At 42.4% G+C, this 22,123-nt stretch overlaps 2 protein-coding genes across 2 annotated transcripts; one reads left to right on the top strand and one right to left on the bottom strand.

Moving 5' to 3' along the window:
• Positions 1 to 3,339: 3,339 nt before the first annotated feature.
• Positions 3,340 to 10,609, top strand: LOC116371423 (zinc finger protein 239-like). Its single transcript, XM_031820287.1, has 2 exons — positions 3,340 to 3,512; positions 7,858 to 10,609. The coding sequence occupies exons 1-2, from the start codon at positions 3,362 to 3,364 to the stop codon at positions 8,865 to 8,867; spliced, it is 1,161 nt and encodes a 386-aa protein (XP_031676147.1). The 5' UTR covers positions 3,340 to 3,361; the 3' UTR covers positions 8,868 to 10,609.
• A 4,296-nt stretch (positions 10,610 to 14,905) lies between these two features.
• Positions 14,906 to 21,891, bottom strand: LOC116371428 (histone H3.v1-like). The gene is made up of 4 exons (XM_031820294.1): positions 21,284 to 21,891; positions 16,908 to 17,080; positions 15,537 to 16,744; positions 14,906 to 15,443 (listed from the first exon to the last, which is right to left on the bottom strand). The coding sequence occupies exons 1-3, from the start codon at positions 21,672 to 21,674 to the stop codon at positions 16,541 to 16,543; spliced, it is 768 nt and encodes a 255-aa protein (XP_031676154.1). The 5' UTR covers positions 21,675 to 21,891; the 3' UTR covers positions 14,906 to 15,443; positions 15,537 to 16,540.
• Positions 21,892 to 22,123: the final 232 nt, after the last annotated feature.

Here is a 22,123-nt window from a genome sequence, read left to right as displayed (position 1 = left end):
ACACAATTCTTATTGACTTTGAGCTCCTTTTTGATTCGTTCTAATATGCGCGCTATTTGCATGTGTAACGCCCACACACTTCCTCGTCAAGAAAAGGTCTGTGATGGAGCTTTCTGAAAAGGAGAAACGAAACTGACACATCGTAATGACCAGGGATTCAAATAGGAGCAACTCTAAGCATTTTGAGCCTTCGTGTGAGGGGAGGATGTATTATAGCGGTCTTCGTGTGAGGGGAGGATGTATTAGCGGTCTTCGTGTGAGGGGAGGATGTATTAGCGGTCTTCGTGTGAGGGGAGGATGTATTAGCGGTCTTCGTGTGAGGGGAGGATGTATTAGCGGTCTTGCCAATGGGCTTTGGGGGAAAAGACTCATTTACCAGCTAGCTATTTTAGCTTTGCTCCACAGCAATATAAGTTCCCATTGGCTGTAGTGACCATAACATTGTGGTAATAAAATCATTTATAAGAGATCTTACAAAATGTTTTCTCAGGACTTTTTGTTGTTGTTGAAGATGTAAAACATGTATGTTGGTCTGATGTGTATCAGGAAGTGGATGTTAAACATGTATGTTGGTCTGATGTGTATCAGGAAGTGGAAGTTCAACATGTGTGTTGGTCTGATGTGTACCAGGAAGTGAATCCAGAAGCGGCACTGGATGTATTTGTAAAATGATTCTGATCAATTGTTGCTCCTGTTAAGAAATGAACAGTAAGAACTGCTGAAGCAGCTGTGTCTGCATGTGTTGGTTTTATATTATACAACCCTTTAGTAAGGAAACAGCATGCGAATGGTCCATCAGCATCAAACACTTATTTTCTCTAGATGGCAAAACACGCTCTAACTTAAAGTGTGCAGGTGCAGAGCCCCGGAGTGTGTCCAAGAGCCCTTATTGGTTGGAATGAATCAGTAACCCTGATAGTTTCCTTCGACTAAGGCTTCAACTTAATCCTTCACCTCAGTAACCCTGATGGAGTTTCCTTCCACTAAGCCTTCAACTTAATCCCTCACCTCAGTAACCCTGATGGAGTTTCCTTTGACTAAGGCTTCAACTTAATCCTTCACCTTAGTAACCCTGATGGAGTTTCCTTCGACTAAGGCTTCAACTTAATCCTTCACCTCAGTAACCCTGATGGAGTTTCCTTCGACTAAGGCTTCAACTTAATCCTTCACCTCAGTAACCCTGATGGAGTTTCCTTCGACTAAGGCTTCAACTTAATCATTCACCTCAGTAACCGTGACTGTATTCCACCCAAAAGGTGCCAAAAGAGCTCTCTTGTGACATAAACAGACAGTCATGCAGCGAACCTCAAAAATAGAGAGGTCACTCTTCCCACTGGGCACACAGTGGTTGAATAAATGTTATTTAGATGTGATTTCATTAAAACTACATTAAATCAAATGTTTTTTCCCCACCTTTACACACCAGACAGTATCAATCAAACTCCTTTTCAACCTGTGTTCTTTTGCTTCATTAGTCTGAGTCTGGGGCCGGCTCTAGGGGGTGGCATGGATTCCCCAGATAGAATTTGTATATTTGTGCTCCCCCTCCTCCCCCAGTTTTGTTTCCCATAAACATAACAGATGGAATGTGAATAACCCTGTCTGGTTCTGCCAATGTAGCGCTGGCGGTCCCGTCAGTAGAGCAGACCAGGACAGAGATGTTATATGCCAGGTGAGAACTCATAATCTAAGGAGCGGTGAAGTAGGGGGATGTAATAATGTAATATTCAGTACTTAAAATCCCAAAATGCATTTTGATTGGGCACCTAGCCATGCAATGTCATAAGGTACCGCATTCATTATCTTGTTTAGGAAGCTCATTGGATCCCGGGGAGGGTTTTTTTTTCTCATAGAAAGGGGAAAAGGTTGATCACTTTTTCAGACAGCTACAGCTAACAGTAGGCTAGCTAGTAGCTACTAGCTTCGATATGTTTTTGGAAGCGGCGCGCTGAATAATTATAGCTAGTTGGCTAAGCTTTGGTCAGCATGGATAACGGAGAAATGGCTGGGCAAAAACGGAGGAACACCATGTCGAGAGCGATACCAAGCTCACCGACCAGCCTACAGGCCCGACCACCGAGGCTGAGGACCCTAGCAGTAATTGTAATTCAGGGGAATTCATAATCTTCAACAGTTGTCGAAAGTGTGAGATTTGATGCATATGGGGCGAGCACAGCAGTTGTCTTTAATAAGCACGTTCCTCTCTTGTTGCTTAGCAATAGAACGGCCTTTCTCTTTCTGTCACGACTTCGCGGAAATAAATTATCCATTTATCATTCCAGTCACAGGGAAGTTCTTCATATATTCAGCAAATAAAACCAATGATAGGAATGACTGGAAACTACTTCAATAATAAATAAATATAATTATGGTACGCAGCCATCTTGGCCCTTCCAGCTATAAACAGCGTCTCTTCTGGCGTATGAACTCGGTAGCACAGACTAGATCCATATTTTAGTTTATTTTTTAAAACGTATTTCACCTTTATTTAACCAGGTGAACTTGAGAAATAATGCATTGTGGGACGATATCCGGAAATAAGTTCATAAATATGTAATAACGCAAAAATAACCGTTTGTACTTATAGTTAACCAGATCGTGACAACAATGAATTTACTACATCTTTAGCCACACTGTGTTGTTACATTGGTGAGTAAAAACTCATGATTCCTACCCCCCGACCTCTCTGATTCAGGGTTAAATGCGGAAAACATATTTCAGTTGAATGCATTCAGTTGTACTTGTAACTTGTCTGAAAATTAAATATACGTTTTACTCATCTGCGTTACCCCCTCCAGTCAGCAGATGGCGGTCTGCGACTTTAAGACGATACTGCTGGTGTGACGTATAATGTAGTGGACGGAACTGTTCTTTCAACAGCAGCAACGGTTAGTGAGACACCTCGGTAGCTTGCTAGACAACATAGACGAACCAATAAAACTCTTCAGACGTTTTGTGGTATATTAGCCACTGTGTTGTAAACACATTTCTGTCGTCTAACGTTAGTTATACCATTTACTGTCACATTTACGTTGTTATTAGTCAGCTAGCTGACTGGTTAAGTTAGCATTAGCCTAGCTATCTAACATCTCCGACCATGAGTTCACTAAGCTACTCTCCTCCTGCTAAAGAAGAGGAGGTCTGCTGGACGGAGAAAGATACGCTCGTGAAAGAGGAGGAGGAAGAGGAGGCTGTTACAATACAAAAACAAGTAGATGGTGAGACTGTCACCGTGAAAGAAGAAGAGAAAGACGTCTCAGTTAAAGAAGAGGAAGACTCGTTCAGAGTGAAAGAGGAGGAGGATGTTACAGTAAAAGAAGAGGAGGATGCAGTTTTTGGAGTGAAAGAGGAGGAGGAGGAGATGGCTGTCACACTGAAAAAGGAGGAGGAAGAAGAGGAGGAAACTGGATATCTGGGCCCGGTTTCCCAAAGCCATCTTAAGGCATCCAATAGTTCTAATGATGAACTTAGTCATAAGATGCTTTTGGAAAACTGGGCCCTGATTAACACTAGTAAGTACTGTCTTAAAAACAGAGGCGAAAACTCTGCAGTTGTTGAACTGATGTTTGGTGTTAACGCGGAAATCTGTAATTACAACATCCATATTGTGACTTTAAAATTATTTATTTATAGCCACTGATTCTTGAAGAATATAACACATGCCTCATGAGCTTAGTTCAACTGTTGTACCCCATCAGAACCCCAAATAAGCTTTTTTTACTCCAATGTTTAGAAACAATGTAAACCACCACTGTATCACCTCAACATGGTTAAACTATAATGTTGATATCATGGATGGTCAGTCCTTGTATCCATAGGTCTGTCTATGAATTTGAGAGTAGTTACATTTCTCCAGCCCCATCCATCTTATTACCAAAATAGTGGTGGAATGACAGCTTTGTTATTGTCACAACTGCAGATTTGATGTGGGATTTAATCAGCAACAAAGTGTCAGCCCTGAGACTTGGTCGGCTGACATGTTTTATTTCACCTTTTACCTTCAGACCAGTCTTGTCAGGCTTCTGTGTGTCCACATGTAAGTGTTGGTGAGAGACTTACCTTTCTACAGAGGGATCATATTATTGTGTAGCTAAAAACTGTTCCGATGTTTTTTGTGAGAAGACTGATTTTCAGGATGTCTCATGGTCTGACAAACCCTGATGTATCTCTATCACTTTTCACTGCAGTTTAAACAGACACATTTTTTAAATATATTTATTTAAAAGTTTATTTAAAACTTTTCTTATTTACAATGACGGCCTACTTTTAAATGGTGGGTTTTGTATTATGCTAATTCGTTTTCAGCTCTAGGTGGTTAACCTGTCTCCTCCCTTTCATCTGATTGGACTGGATTTAACAAATAACATCAATAAGGATCATATCTTTAACCTGTCTCCTCCCCCTTCATCTACACTGATTGGACTGGGTTTAACAAATAACATCAATAAGGATCATATCTTTAACCTGTCTCCTCCCCCTTCATCTACACTGATTGGACTGGGTTTAACAAATAACATCAATAAGGATCTTTAACCTGGATTCACCTGGTCAGTCTGTCATGGAAAGAGCAGCTGTTCATAATGTTTTGTACACTCAGTGTATATATCAAATCGAATGTATTTATAAAGCCCTTACATCAGCTGATATCTCAAAGTGCTGTACAGAAACCCAGCCTAAAACCCCAAACAGCAAGCAATGCAGGTGTAGAAGCACAGTGGCTAGGAAAAACTCCCTAGAAAGGCCAAAACCTAGAGAGGAACCAGGCTATGAGGGATGGCCAGTCCTCTTCTGGCTGTGCCGGGTGGAGATTAGAAACCTAGAGAAGAACCAGGCTATGAGGGGTGGCCAGTCCTCTTCTGGCTGTGCCGGGTGGAGATTATAACATTTGTCCCTGTACGTTCACACGTGGAACTGCATGAAATGTTTTTTCAATCATTAAGAAATGTGATCCCAATGTCCCACATTGTCCTCTTCATTAATATAACCTCATATACAGTATACTATTAGTTTAAAACTAAAATGGACCAATCCTGGATCGCCCCTTGTATTATCAGCCACTGAAATAGGAGAGGCTTTGTACCCTTTCTGTTTGTCTACTCAACCCAGAGTGAAACCAAAACACCCCGTGTAGCCCATGGCAACCTGATGACTCAGAGTCACGTCATAAACAAGTAGAATGACCACCGTGGGGGAAAACAACTGATATTCACCATCTGGGACCATTCAACAGTCTAGATTTACCAGGTTATTACTTCTAAATAAACTGTTCACCATCTGGGACCATTCAACAGTCTAGATTTACCAGGTTATTACTAAATAAACTGTTCACCATCTGGGACCATTCAACAGCCTAGATTTACCAGGTTATTACTAAATAAACTGTTCACCATCTGGGACCATTCAACAGTCTAGATTTACCAGGTTATTACTAAATAAACTGTTCACCATCTGGAACCATTCAGCAGTCTAGATTTACCAGGTTATTACTAAATAAACTGTTCACCATCTGGGACCATTCAACAGTCTAGATTTACCAGGTTATTACTAAATAAACTGTTCACCATCTGGGACCATTCAACAGTCTAGATTTACCAGGTTATTACTAAATAAACTGTTCACCATCTGGGACCATTCAGCAGTCTAGATTTACCAGGTTATTACTAAATAAACTGTTCACCATCTGGGACCATTCAACAGTCTAGATTTACCAGGTTAATACTAAATAAACTGTTCACCATCTGGGACCATTCAGCAGTCTAGATTTACCAGGTTAATACTAAATAAACTGTTCACCATCTGGGACCATTCAGCAGTCTAGATTTACCAGGTTATTACTTCTAAACCAAAACACTTGTTGGTGTTTTCATAGGCTTTACAATTGTTTTGATTGTTGCTTGAACAGTCGCTAAGATATTTGGTTGTGATAGTTGCAAAATACCTATTTTGGATGCAACATTTGTTAGCTTGAATGATAACGCTCATTGACAGGCTGGTAGCAAAAGCTAGCCAACGATAATTTTACTGGTTGAATTGTTTTTTAAAATTATAAAGCAGTTGATTTGCGACGATGACGCAAACATTAGATTAAGCAGGACATTTAAACGAGCCTTACAATTATAATCAGAAAGTAGTGTTAAATGCACTCACAAGCGGCCGGTAGCCTAGTGGTTAGAGCATTGGGCCAGTAACCGAAAGGTTGCTAGATCGAATCCCTGAGCGAACAAGGTAAAAATCTGTTGTTCTGCCCCTGAACACGGTTAACCCACTGTTCTGAAGTTGTTCTTAACTGAATTTCCTAGTTTACATCCCTGTTAGTGAGCATTTCTCCTTTGCAAAGATAATCCATCCAGGTGTGGCTTATCAAAAAGCTGATTAAACAACATGATCCTTACACAGGTGCACCTTGTGCTGGGGACAATAAATGGCCACTCTAAAATGTGCCATTTTGTCACACAACACAATGCCACAGATGTCTGAAGTTTTGAAGGAGCATGCAATTGGCATGCTGACTACAGGAATGTCCACCTGTGCTGTTGCCAGATAATTGAATGTTAATTTCTCTACCATAAGCCCCCTTCAATTTTTTGTATAGAATTTGTCAGTACGTCCAACCGGCCTCACACTGCAGACCACGTGTATCGTGTGAGTAAGCGGTTTGCTGATGTCAACGTTGTGAACAGAGTGCCCTATGGTGGCTGTGGGGTTATAGTATGGGCAGGCATAAGCTACAGAAATTAAACACAATTGCATTTTATTGATGGCAGTTTGAATGCACAGAGATACCGAGACGAGATCCTGAGTCCTTTAGTCGTGCCATTCATCCCTTGCCATCACCACTATTCCTGGAAGCTGAAAATGACCCAGTTCTTCCATGGCCTAGCATACTCACCAGACATGTCACCCATTGAGCATGTTTGGGATGCTCTGGATTGTGTACGACATCGTGTTCTAGTTCGCACCAATATCTAGCAAATTCGCACAGCCATTGAAGAGGAGTGGGACAACATTCCACAAGCCGCAATCAACAGCCTGATCAACTCTATGTGAAGGAGATGTGTCCTGCTGCATGAGACAAATGGTGGTCACACCAGATACGGACTGGCTTTCTGATCCACACCCATAACTTTTTTTTAGGGAATCTGTGACCAACAGATGGATATCTGTATTCCCAGTCATGTGAAATCCATAGATTAGGGCCTAATGATTTCCTTATACGAACTCTAACTCAGGAAAAAATATTTGAAATTGTTGCATGTTGCGTTTATAGTTTCTGTTCAGTATAAAATCTTCACTCACCATTTTTGCTCCACGCAGTGCTTATTATATTCATAACTTGCAGTTTCCTCATTAGCAGGGAGCGGCCTATATTGCTGACTAAAAGTCTGCTTAGGGTTTCAGCAACTGTAATAACTTATGAATGCTAACGCTCCTTGACAAGCTAGTAGCAAAGAGCCAAAGAGCATTTTACAGGCTGAAGCGTTTTTTAAAAATGTTTTGATTTGAGACGATGGCAAAAAATTTGTGCTCCATGCAGATTTACTTCATCCTTAACTAACGGTTTCTGGATTGGCAGGGACGACTTTCTGCAAGCACATGCGGGCAGTTTTAGCAAACACAGTGTCTAGAATCATCAATTTTAATACAAAAGTGAAAAAATAAGACTAAATACGACTGTTGTTGATCACTGACTCATATTAAGCCAATTGTCAGATAAGTTTGTAAAAGCATTTAAACATTCATTAAGAACGTTAATTGTTGTTCAACATCCTGGGCATCACATTTGTTTTGCTAAAATAAACAGTTGACTTCTACTATTGTGAGCCTTTAACCATCTGTCTGACTTTGTGGTTCACACAGGAGAACAACATCATGATGCTGACAAGGAAGAGAAGAGTCTCTCCACATCAGAACGTCTGATAAAAAACCGGCAGAGACCCACAGGGAAGAAACTTCACCGCTGCTCTGATTGTGGGAAGAGTTACTCAAGATCAGATTCACTACAACTTCACCTGAGAATTCACACTGGAGAGAATTCTCACTGCTGCTCTGACTGTGGGAAGAGATTCACCTCTTCAGCAGATCTTAAAAAACATTTGAGAATCCACACAGGAGAGAAACCTTATGGCTGTGATCAATGTGGGAAGAGTTTTACTAGATCAAGTAATCTGAAAGCACACCAGAGAATACACACCGCAGAGAAACCCCATAGCTGTGATCAATGTGGGAAGAGTTTTTCTTCGTCTAGCCATCTGACTACACACCAGAGAACACACACAGGAGAGAAACCTCATCACTGCTTTGACTGTGGAAAGAGTTACTCAAGATCAGATTCACTGAAAGTGCACCAGAGAATTCACACTGGGGAAAAACCTTATAGCTGTTTTCAATGTGGGAAGAGTTGTAATAACACAAACAGCCTGAAAACACACCAGAGAATTCACACTGGAGAAAAACCTTATAACTGTGATCAGTGTGGGAAGGGTTTTACTGATACAAGCAGCCTGAAAACACACCAGAGAATTCACACTGGAGATAAACCTTATAGCTGCTCTGACTGTGGGAAGAGCTTTTCAAAATCATCTACATTGCAATCACACCAGAGAATTCACACTGGAGAGAAACCTTATAGCTGCTCTGACTGTGGGAAGACCTTTTCAAAATTATATACATTGCAATCACACCAGAGAATACACACAGGAGAGAAACCTTACAGCTGTGATCAATGTGGAAAGAGTTTTGTTACGTCTAGCCATCTGACTATACACCAGAGAACACACACAGGAGAGAAACCTTATAGCTGTGATCAATGTGGGAAGAGATACTCTGATAAAAGAGCTCTGATTAAACATCAGAAAGTACATACATGAAGGAGTTGTTCCATGATATCAATGAAATGATGTCACAATGTAGAATGTTTTAACATTGTAGTAGGAGAATTCTAGTGATGTCACAATGTAGAATGTTTTAACATTGTAGTAGGAGAATTCTAGTGATGTCACAATGTAGAATGCTTTAACATTGTAGTAGAAGTATTCTAATGATGTCATAATGTAGAATGTTTTAACATTGTAGTAGGAGAATTCTAATGATGTCACAATGTAGAAGCCTAAACGTTTGTCCCCTGATCTATTGATTTCAGCATGGCATGGATATGAGCCTCATAAGGGGGAAAATACAGGTTTTGAAAGAGACCTATTTATGTGATTTAACAAAACAAAGTTTTGCATTAGCGACCCACTTGAATCAAAATGCAACACTTCAAAATGTAGCGTGCTGTTTTCTACAAATTGTCCTGATGTACACATTATTCCCAGATTCCGTGTGGTGTTTGAGCTGTTAGTTTTAACAGGACGTGCAACCTCTTCTCCCCCCTCCCGTGCAATTTATTTCCAAGTGATATCGATATGAGTGATGAAGAATAAGTGTTGCATTTCTCTTCGTTTTGGGGACGCCTACATTTAAATGCGTCACTCCAACATGTAGCTGACTGTCTTCTGCAGATCATCTAACCAGTGAGGTAAAAGATATCTCCCATTTCCATGTTTAGTTGCGTTAGTTTCAACAGCAAGAAACAATCTGATTTCCCCCCTAATCTATATAAGTGATTTATTGTTAATTGACAAAACAAAAGTGTTTTTGGTGTTTGTGCAGTTAATAAGGTGTTTAAAAAAAAAATACAGGTAATATATTTGTGTTGATAAAATGTTACAACTGTTTTGACATTGGGGCTATCCCACCTAGTGTCATTGAAAAGAAGACTATGCCCGACGTCCAATCTACGTTCGGTTTTGGTTGAACGTTGAAAAAAACGTTTTTTTTCGAATGGTTTCAACAATTCCACTGAACCTAATTTTAACGTTCTTGAAGTTTATGAACAATCCTACATCACTCCTAGTATTTACACAGTATTTCTTTACAACATTCAATTGCTAATTGTCTTTATTAATTATTACCAAAACATATTTCCAAAAGGATTCGGTTTTGATAATAATACATAATGTAACATTTAGTAATCATAATTATTTATGCAACGAACTTACAATTTATTTTTTGTATAATTATATTGTTTACTAACAATGTCGTAAATCAAGCTTACAGTTTGTGCCAGGAGTCATTACATCCTGTCCTTACTATTTTAATCAATGTAGTTTCCTTAGAATGATCATTAGTCTTTCATTGTTTGGTTATTCTTTGTTTGTTGTGTAGTAAATATTTCCGTCTTTTATTTTCATTGCTTTATCAGTTTCCTGTGAAGCGCATTGTGTTGAATCCATGTCTGAAATGTTCTATATAAATACAGTTTGATTTGAACATATTGTAAAACAATGAACCCAATGACTGACCAATCAAAACAAATTAACCCAGTGACTGACCAATCAACAGACTTTTGCAAAACCAATGAACAAAATATTTGCGAAAGCAACACATATCTTGGTGTATCTTACTATGAAAGACAGTATAAGCTCAGTATAACTACCACGATGTCAAAATTGTACATGTTATGTACGTTTATTATCACATTTCAACCAGTACATTTTGTACAATACGTCAAAGGATTCTACTGCTGAAAACTGAAACAAACAAATGGATCAAACAGCAGGTCCTGGACAGGGTAGCATGTCCTGTGAACAGGTCAGGGTTCCATAGCCGCAGGAAGAACAGTTGAAACTGGATCAGCAGCACATCAAGGTGGACTGGGGACAGCCAGGAGTCATCAGGCCAGATAGTCCCAACATATGGTCCTAGGGCTCAGGTCCTCCGAAAGAGAGATGGAAGAATTAGAGGGAGCATACTTAAGTTCACACAGGACACCAGATAACACAGGAGAATTGTGTGACCTCTCACCTCTCTGGCTGTAGAAGTGTTCTTCCTAACCAGTCCCTCAACAGCTCTCTGACTGAGCTCCACCCTCACTGGGTCTTCAGAGGAGAGGAAGGCTGAGGAGGGATGGAAGGATGAATGGATCAATCAGTCAACAAGTCCTTAATATAAAGAGAGTGTTGATCATCATAAACGTCCATCTCCCACCCATGGAGAGACCTTTATACTGTATCCAGGGTTGGGTAGGTTACTTTCTAAATGTAATCCGCTAGTTACTAGTTACCTGTCTAAAAGTGTCATCAGTAATCTGTTAGTTACTAGTTACCTGTCTAAAAGTGTCATCAGTAACGTAACTGCTGGATTCCCCAAACTCACTAATGTAATCTGATTACTTTTAGATTCCTTTCTCCTCAAGAGGTTCAACTTAGTACCACAGTCATAAAATCTATAACCTTTACCACACTGCTAACCCTAATGGCTAACTAACCCTTACCTTAAATAACCTTAACCTTAACCATACTGCTAACCCTAATGGCTAACCACACTGCTAATACCTAACCCTTACTTTAACCATACTGTTAACCCTAACCTTAACCACACTGCTAACCCTAATGCCTAACCCTAACCTTAACCACACTGCTAATACCTAACCCTTACTTTAACCATACTGTTAACTCTAACCTTAACCACACTGCTAACCCTAATGCCTAACCCTAACCTTAACCATACTGCTAACCCTAATGCCTAACCCTAACCTTAACCATACTGCTAATACCTAACCCTTCCATTAACCATACTGTTAACCCTAACCTTAACCATACTGTTAACCCTAACCTTAACCATACTGCTAACCCTAATGCCTAAACCTAACCTTAACCATACTGCTAACCCTAACCTTAACCATACTGCTAACCCTAATGCCTAACCCTAATGCCTAACCTTAAACATACTGCTAACCCTAATGCCTAACCCTAACCATACTGCTAACCCTAATGCCTAACCTTAACCATACTGCTAACCCTAAGCTTAAATAACCCTAACCATACTACTAACCCTAATGATGGTTCGGATCATGGTTGGGTTCCAACTGACCTTCAGAAACCACCACTAGAATATTCACACAGAAGGCTGGTAGGGAGAATATTGCCTTTTTTAATGAACCTTTTCTGTCTTACTGTTCTAGCATCTGAATCAGGGGTAATATGGGATATGATATATGTCCTGTCTAGGTCGGTGATAGGGTAGAATATTGAATCAGAGGTGATATGATATATGTCCTGTCTAGGTCAGTGATAGGGTAGAATATTGAATCAGAGGTAATATGGGATATGATATATGTCCTGTCTAGGTCAGTGATAGGGTAGAATATTGAATCAGAGGTGATATGGGATATGATATATGTCCTGTCTAGATCGGTGATAGGGTAGAATATTGAATCAGAGGTGATATGGGATATGGTATATGTCCTGTCCAGGTCAGTGATAGGGTAGAATATTGAATCAGAGGTGATATGATATATGTCCTGTCTAGGTCAGTGATAGGGTAGAATATTGAATCAGAGGTGATATGGGATATGATATATGTCCTGTCTAGGTCGGTGATAGGGTAGAATATTGAATCAGAGGTGATATGATATATGTCCTGTCTAGGTCAGTGATAGGGTAGAATATTGAATCAGAGGTGATATGGGATATGATATATGTCCTGTCTAGGTCGGTGATAGGGTAGAACATTGAATCAGAGGTGATATGGGATATGATATATGTCCTGTCTAGGTCGGTGATAGGGTAGAATATTGAATCAGAGGTGATATGGGATATGATATATGTCCTGTCTAGGTCGGTGATAGGGTAGAATATTGAATCAGAGGTGATATGGGATATGATATATGTCCTGTCCAGGTCGGTGATAGGGTAGAATATTGAATCAGAGGTGATATGATATATGTCCTGTCCAGGTCAGTGATAGGGTAGAATATTGAATCAGAGGTGATATGGAATATGATATATGTCCTGTCCAGGTCAGTGATAGGGTAGAATATTGAATCAGAGGTGATATGGGATATGATATATGTCCTGTCTATGTCAGTGATAGGGTAGAATATTGAATCAGAGGTGATATGGGATATGATATATGTCCTGTCTAGGTCGGTGATAGGGTAGAACATTGAATCAGAGGTGATATGGGATATGATATATGTCCTGTCTAGGTCGGTGATAGGGTAGAATATTGAATCAGAGGTGATATGGGATATGATATATGTCCTGTCTAGGTCGGTGATAGGGTAGAATATTGAATCAGAGGTGATATGGGATATGATATATGTCCTGTCCAGGTCGGTGATAGGGTAGAATATTGAATCAGAGGTGATATGGGATATGATATATGTCCTGTCCAGGTCAGTGATAGGGTAGAATATTGGGAGGTGATATGGGATATGATATATGTCCAGGTCAGTGATAGGGTAGAATATTGAATCAGAGGTGATATGGGATATGATATATGTCCAGGTCAGTGATAGGGTAGAATATTGAATCAGAGGTGATATGGGATATGATATATGTCCAGGTCAGTGATAGGGTAGAATATTGTCCAGGTCAGTGATAGGGTAGAATATTGAATCAGAGGTGATATGGGATATGATATATGTCCTGTGTAGGTCAGTGATAGGGTAGAATATTGAATCAGAGGTGATATGGGATATGATATATGTCCAGGTCAGTGATAGGGTAGAATATTGTCTAGGTCAGTTCTACATCTACAGTTTAAATGTCACAAATAAAAAGCTTTTCACAGCTGTTCCCTAACATTAAAACAAATTATACATTTTCCCATAGGATTCAAGATTTTCTTTTAAATCACAACGTTACAGTATTTTTTATTACGTAGGCTACCCAGCATTCCCTGCTAAGCCTTAATGACGTTGTTGTGAATGCAGCCGCGCAGCATGTTTATAGTGTGTCGGTTTCGGTCGGTGGGGGTTTTCGTGCAAGGGCTTTTTTTAATGTCGTTTTAATATTGTCATATTTCATCACATTTAGTCGTCGACGTTACATTCTTTGCAAATTAAGCAAGCACATTTCCCCTCATACACTTACCGGGTATTATCAATGGCTGCCCCCCCCCCCAAAAAATTGTGATGAAGTGACGTTACGAAAATTTCGGCAGGTACATGATTGGCTTAAAACCAATTGGAACGAGCTAGGCTCTTCATTGGCGTTTTTTTTGTTGCTCTCTTGCTCTGAATTGGAACAAGCTTAAGCATCTGATTGGAGGAGAGGAGTAATGGAACAATTTGGACAATTGGAACAATCGGGAATAGAGAGGAATGCGTGAAAGGATCTCTTTGAGCATCAGGTCAAAAACAGTGATGACAGACAACAGAAGCCCAGTCTAGGAGTTTTAATGATGAACCAGAGTATACATAGGGAAACAGGATGAAAATGGAAGGTAATTATAGCAATGTAAATCCAATAAAAATGTAATTATAATGTCAGCCATCTCTATACACAAAATAACACACCATCGTTGCTCTAATGTATTGTGTATGTGTGTGTACGACCTTAGTACACGGGACATTAGCATGCACACAGGCTCTATTTTTTCTAACCGTCAGGTGGATGTATAACATGTGCGGTGATAGGGCGCCTGGAGCATTGATTGATTTACGTTACACCATCAAGAGCAGTTTGAAGAAAGTGCATCTGGGCCACTGACCTGTGGACCTGTTCAAAAATATAAAAATATATATAAATATATAAAATAACAAAAATAAAAACAGTTATTTATGTATTATTATTATTATTATTATTATTATTATAAATTTTATTTTTTAAATTTGACTCCTTTTTCGTTGTATCCAATTGTTTAGTTGCTACTATCTTGTCTCATCGCTACAACTCCCGTAAGGGCTCGGGAGAGACGAAGGTTGAAAGTCATGCGTCCTCCGATACACAACCCAACCAAGCCGCACTGCTTCTTTAACACAGCGCGCATCCAACCTGGAAGCCAGCCGCACCAATGTGTCGGGGGAAACACCGTGCACCTGGCAACCTTGGTTAGCGCGCACTGTGTCCGGCCCGCCACAGGAGTCGCTGGTGAGCGATGAGACAATCCTACCGGCCAAACCCTCCCTAACCCGGACGACGCTAGGCCAATTGTGCATCGCCCCACGGACCTCCAGGTCGTGGCCGGTTATGACAGAGTACTCATAAAATGTGCATGTTGCTTGGGAACGGACCGACGTTAGTCTGGTGTCTCGCCTCAGACCTGCCTACCATGGGTTACCCTACCAGTAGGTCTTATAAACTACAGACAATATAGCTCTGAGGGTCCTCAACACACACAAGCCTCTACACCGCGCGTTCAAGGTCTCGGTCCAGGTAGAGGGGAACAGGGAACTATTTACAATAAAAACATCCGACCATCACATCTCCGGCGGATCGGTGAACTGCCGCCCAGTGCCCAAGGCCAGAAACTGCTCGCACTCCCCGAGGTACCGTATACAACTCCGCATCCAGGACTCGCTGTGACTTTCGCACAGCTTTCTGTAGGTCTGTGACACACTGTTCCCCAAAGGGTGCGTCCTCAGCATCCTCACGACCCGCAGGTCACAGGACAGCCTAAGAGGAGAGAGAAAGAGAGAGATAAATCATATGAATGACATGCAATTCATTTGACTTCATTACTAACTCACAAAATTCTTGTGAACTTACTTGTATGTCAATATTGCTGGAAACTGGCAGCGATGCCGAGCGTCCAGCTGACTGACAAGGTCCCGTGACCACCTCGCGATCTTCTTCTTACACCGACCGCATTCCAGGTACTCAGTGGCCATGAGATACCAGCGGTCGATGTCCAAGACCCTCCGGATGGTCTTGTAGAGCCCAGCCTCACAGAGTGTGCCTCTGCACCCAGACTGGGGGCATGCCAGCCTGTATGCCCATATACGTACAGGCATCCAAAGGAACAGCTGACATGTGAAGAAGGGCTCGGGGGATGCAGGTGGCTGATTGTAGATCGGCTGTGGTTGGGGAGGGTTATGACAGCTGACATGTGCAGAAGGGCTCGGGGGATGCAGGTGGCTGATTGTAGATCGGCTGTGGTTGGGGAGGGTTATGACAGCTGACATGCGAAGAAGGGCTCGGGGGATGCAGGTGGCTGATTGTAGATCGGCTATGGTTGGGGAGGGTTATGACAGCTGACATGCGAAGAAGGGGTCGGGGGATGCGGGTGGCTGATTGTAGATCGGCTGTGGTTGGGGAGGGTTATGATAGCTGACATGAAGAAGGGCTCGGGGGATGCGGGCGGATGATTGTAGATCGGCTGTGGTTGGGGAGGGTTATGACAGCTGACATGTGAACAAGGGCTCGGGGGATGCAGGCGGATGATTGTAGATCGGCTGTGGTTGGGGAGGGTTATGACAGCTGACATGCGAAGAAGGGCTCGGGGGATGCGGGTGGCTGATTGTAGATCGGCTGTGGTTGGGGAGTGTTATGATAGCTGACATGTGAAGAAGGGCTCGGGGGATGCGGGCGGATGATTGTAGATCGGCTGTGGTTGGGGAGGGTTATGACAGCTGACGTGAAGAAGGGCTCGGGGGATGCGGGCGGATGATTGTAGATCGGCTGTGGTTGGGGAGGGTTATGACAGCTGACATGTGAAGAAGGGCTCGGGGGATGCGGGCGGATGATTGTAGATCGGCTGTGGTTGGGGAGGGTTATGACAGCTGACATGCGAAGAAGGGGTCGGGGGATGCGGGCGGATGATTGTAGATCGGCCGCGGTTGGGGAGGCGTCCACCACGTGACCAGGTCAGTGGCGAGTGTCGACCTCCTAAAGCTGTTCCTGGTCAACAGTGTGCGGCCGATCCACCGCTGCTGCTCCTTGGTGAGAGATGAACGCCAACTCTCTGGAAGCAGCAGCTGAGTGAGAGGAGAGAGTGACGGGGGAGAAGGGATGGTGATGTTTCAGAGAAACGGACAGGGAGAGAGGACGCAGGAGACAAGACAACTGTGCAGAATGGCATACTATGGCATACTGTTTACTATCTTAACTGTGTGGTGTCAGTACAGTCGATGAATTTACCTCAGCACTTTCGGAGGCGGGCCTTGGAGGCAGGAAGGACTGCCGGGGCAAATCCTCCTCTTCGCTCCACCCCTGTGGGGCAGGAACCGGGGCAGAAACCAGGGCAGGAACCAGGGTCGGGACTTGGTCAGTTGGAGACCGAGGGAGCGATGGGGGGAGCTGCAGGGCTACGGCTTTTGCAGAGGCACAGAAATAAGTTGAATGAATAAATAAAATAAATAAATGCATGCATGAATGAAGACATATCACAAATTTAGATTACATTGATTAAATTAATTGCACAATCCAACATGCCCACATCAATATCAATCATTGATACGATGTGACAAAATAATGAAATGAGTGTTGGTCAGGTTTTAGAGTAAAACAAATTAAGTGAGTGATTAAAATGGAAAAGAGAAACTCATGATTACGCTACATACATGGATGACAGCTACATACAGGATGACAGCTACATACAGAATGACAGCTACATGGAGGATGACAGGTACATACATGGATGACAGCTACATACATGGATGACAGCTACATACATGGATGACAGCTATATGGAGGATGACAGCTGAATACAGGATGACAGCTACATACAGGATGACAGCTACATACATGGATGACAGCTATATGGAGGATGACAGCTGAATACAGGATGACAGCTACATACAGGATGACAGCTACATACAGGATGACAGCTACATACAGGATGACAGCTACATACAGGATGACAGCTACATACAGGATGACAGCTACATGGAGGATGACAGCTACATGGAGGATGACAGCTACATACAGGATGACAGCTACATGGAGGATGGCAGCTACATGCAGGATGACAGCTTCATACAGGATGACAGCTACATACATGGATGACAGCTGCATGGAGGATGACAGCTACATACAGGATGACAGCTACATGGAGGATGGCAGCTACATGCAGGATGACAGCTTCATACAGGATGACAGCTACATGGAGGATGACAGCTATATAAAGGATGACAGCTATATAAAGGATGACAGCAACATTTATGGATGACAGCTACATGGATGATGACAGCTACATGGAGGATGATAGCTACATGCAGGATGAAAGCTATATGGAGGATGACAGCTACATAAAGGATGAAAGCTACATGCAGGATGACAGCTACATGCAGGATGACAGCTACATGCAGGATGACAGCCACGGAGGGTGACAGCTACATGGAGGATGACAGCTACATAAAGGATGACAGCTACATAAAGGATGACAGCTACATGCAGGATGACAGCTACATGCAGGATGACAGCTACATGCATGGATGACAGCTACATGGAGGATGACAGCTACACACATGGATGACAGCTACATGCAGGATGACAGCTACATGGAGGATGATAGCTACATGCAGGATGACAGCTACATAGAAGATGACAGCTACATGGAGGATGACAGCTACATGGAGGATCACAGCTACATGGAGGATCACAGCTACATGGAGGATCACAGCTACATGGAGGATCAAAGCTACATGGAGGATCAAAGCTACATGGAGGATGAAAGCTACATGGAGGATGGCAGCTACATGCAGGATGACAGCTACATGCAGGATGACAGCTACATGGAGGATGGCAGCTACATGCAGGATGACAGCTACATGCAGGATGACAGCTACATGGAGGATGACAGCTATATAAAGGATGACAGCTACATACATGGATGACAGCTACATGGAGGATGACAGCTACATGTAGGATGACAGCTACATGGAGGATCACAGCTACATGGAGGATCACAGCTACATGCAGGATGACAGCTACATGGAGGATCACAGCTACATGGAGGATCACAGCTACATGGAGGATCACAGCTACATGGAGGATCACAGCTACATACATGGATGACAGCTGCATGGAGGATGACAGCTACATGCAGGATGACAGCTACATACAGGATGACAGCTACATGGAGGATGACAGCTACATACAGGATGACAGCTACATACAGGATGACAGCTACATGCAGGATGACAGCTACATGCAGGATGACAGCTACATGCAGGATGACAGCTACATGCAGGATAACAGCTTCATACAGGATGACAGCTACATGGAGGATGACAGCTACATACAGGATGACAGCTACATACAGGATGACAGCTACATACAGGATGACAGCTACATGGAGGATGATAGCTACATACAGGATAACAGCTACATAGAAGATGACAGCTACATGGAGGATGACAGCTACATGGAGGATCACAGCTACATACATGGATGACAGCTGCATGGAGGATGACAGCTACATGCAGGATGACAGCTACATACAGGATGACAGCTACATGGAGGATGACAGCTACATACAGGATGACAGCTACATACAGGATGACAGCTACATGCAGGATGACAGCTACATGCAGGATGACAGCTACATGCAGGATAACAGCTTCATAGAGGATGACAGCTACATACAGGATGACAGCTACATACAGGATGACAGCTACATGGAGGATGACAGCTACATGCAGGATGACAGCTCCATGCAGGATGACAGCTTCATACAGGATGACAGCTACATGGAGGATGACAGCTACATGCAGGATGACAGCTACATGGAGGATGACAGCTACATACAGGATGACAGCTACATGCTGGATGACAGCTACATGCTGGATGACAGCTACATGCAGGATGACAGCTACATGCAGGATGACAGCTACATGGAGGATGACAGCTACATGGAGGATGACAGCTACATGGAGGATGACAGCTACATACAGGATGACAGCTACATACAGGATGACAGCTATATAAAGGATGACAGCTACATACATGGATGACAGCTACATGGAGGATGACAGCTACATGGAGGATGCCAGCTACATGGAGGATGACAGCTACATGGAGGATGACAGCTACATGGAGGATGACAGCTACATGGAGGATGACAGCTACATACAGGATGACAACTACATAAAGGATGACAGCTACATGGAGGATGCCAGCTACATGGAGGATGACAGCTACATGCAGGATTACAGCTACATGAAGGATGACAGCTTCATGGAGGATGACAGCTTCATGGAGGATGACAGCTCTCAAACCTGTTTGAAAATATCAGGACGTCTGGGACTGCTCAAAGACGTGATCAGTAGCCCTCAGATTGTGTCTCTGACCAGCTCACATTAAATGAGTGTCGGTGACGGCCGCACACCCCGAGTAGGCAGCGACACAGTGACTTTATCCCGATCACAAAAATGTGTCAAAGACAGCTAAATCAGGGCCAAAATCATGTAGTGTACAGGCCCCTTCCTGTACTGTGCCATCCCCACAGCCTCAGCAATGGATTAGTCCGCTTAAAATATATATATTCAAATGTATATAATTTGCAACTGCTCGACTAAAAAGATGTTGGTCGACTAAATGGGGTCAGACATTATATCATTATGACATCATAATAGCCATTGGTTCTTGAAGAATAGAACTTATAAATGCCTCAAATGTTTCAACTGTATTTCCCATCAGAAACCAAAACATGAGCTCATATAACACCACTGTTGGTAAATTAACACTGTATAGCCTCAATCTGATTAAAACTATAATTTTGACCTCATGGACGGCCAGTCGTTGTATTCATAGTGTAGTGAATTCAGAGCGAGGCCCTGAGCGGGACTCAAACCTGGGTCCAGCGACTGTCAAGCCAACACCTTATACCTGTTATGCCAAGATGTCTGAACTTCTTGATGAGGTTGCTAGGTGTTGGGTTAAGGTTGCTAACAATAGCTTTCTCTATGAATTTAAGAGTGGTAACATTTCTCCAGCCCCCCATCCCTCAGCTGTTAACAAAAAACCAAGTCCCTGGGCAGCCATTTTGTTGCTGTTTAAATCCTAGATTGCCCCATTAAAAAAGCCACAATCAAATCAACCAATCTGCAGTTGAAACAATAAAGCGTCACTCTGCCACTTATAAACGTTTATGATGTAACAATGATGTGATGATGTAATTCCACATTACACCACTGTTTAGGTAATAAGATGATGGATGGAGAAATGATGGATGGAGAAATGTAACTACTCTCAAATTCATTGACAGACCTATGGATGCAAGGACTGACCATCCATGAGATCAACATTATAGTTTTAACCATGTGGAGGCTATACAGTGTTGGTTTACATTGTTTCTAAACATTAGAGTAAAACAAGCTTATTTGGGGTTCTGATGGGGTACAACAGTTGAACTAAGCTCATGAGACATGTTATAATCTTCAAGAATCAATGGCTATAAATAAATAATTGAAAAGTCAAAATATGGATGTAGCAAATGCAAATTTCCCCTTTAACACCACACATCAGTTCAACAACTGCAGAGTTTGTGGCTCTGTTTTTAAGACAGTACTTACTAGTGTTAATCAGGGAACGGATTTTCAAAACCATTTCACGGCTAACTTCATCATCAATACTGGATGCCTTAAGATGGCTTTGGGGAACTGGGCCCAGATATCCAGTGTCCTCCTCTTCTTCCTCCTCCTTTTTCGATGTAACAGTCATCTCCCCCTCCTCCTCTTTCACTCCAAAAACTGTATCCTCCTCTTTCTCTTCCTCCTCTTCTTTTACTGTAACATCCTCCTCTTTCACTCTGAACGTGTCTTCCTCTTCTTTCACTGAAACAGCCTCACCATCTACTCGTTTTTGTATTGTAACAGCCTCCTCTTCCTCTTTCACGAGACCCTCTTCCTCCGTCCAGCAGACCTCCTCTTCTTTATCAGGAGGTGAGTAGTTTAGTGAACTCATGGTCGGAGATGTTAGCTAGCTAGGCTAATGTTAACTTAACCAGCCCGCTACTATAGCTGACTAATAACAACAGCATAAATATGAAATTAAATCGGATAACAAACTAGACGACAGAAGGGGGTTTAAAACACAGTGGCTAATATACACTAACCCGTCTAAAGAGCTTTATTGGTTCGTATATTTTGCCTAGCAAGCTACCGAGGTGTCTGACTTACTGTTGCTGCCGTCCACTAGATTATACGTCACACCAGCAGCATCGCCTTAAAGTCGCACATCCCCACCTGCTGACTGGAGTGGGTAACGCAGTTGAGTAAAATGTACATAACTTCAGCCTCTTGTGAAAATGTGAGCTGCTGTCTGATGAAGAGAAACATATATATCTAGCCTCCAAATACTGAAATAAGATACATATATTTTTTAGAGTGCATTTGAAATATCCAGCTGCAATA

Source organism: Oncorhynchus kisutch, unplaced genomic scaffold (genome assembly GCF_002021735.2).
Source record: "Oncorhynchus kisutch isolate 150728-3 unplaced genomic scaffold, Okis_V2 scaffold3219, whole genome shotgun sequence".
NCBI lineage: Eukaryota > Metazoa > Chordata > Actinopteri > Salmoniformes > Salmonidae > Oncorhynchus > Oncorhynchus kisutch.
This window is presented reverse-complemented; position numbering and strand designations above follow the sequence as displayed.

Bases quoted from the DNA above. Each gene is read 5' to 3' on its own strand.
- LOC116371423 (XM_031820287.1), top strand. From the start codon at position 3,362: ATGGCTGTCACACTGAAAAAGGAGGAGGAAGAAGAGGAGGAAACTGGA. The intron at 3,513-7,857 runs GTAAGTACTGTC...TGGTTCACACAG, and splicing joins CTGGGCCCTGATTAACACTA to GAGAACAACATCATGATGCT.
- LOC116371428 (XM_031820294.1), bottom strand. From the start codon at position 21,674: ATGAGTTCACTAAACTACTCACCTCCTGATAAAGAAGAGGAGGTCTGC. The intron at 17,081-21,283 runs GTAAGTACTGTC...CCTCTGCAAAAG, and splicing joins CCGTTCCCTGATTAACACTA to CCGTAGCCCTGCAGCTCCCC. The intron at 16,745-16,907 runs GTAAATTCATCG...CCTCTCACTCAG, and splicing joins CCGCCTCCGAAAGTGCTGAG to CTGCTGCTTCCAGAGAGTTG.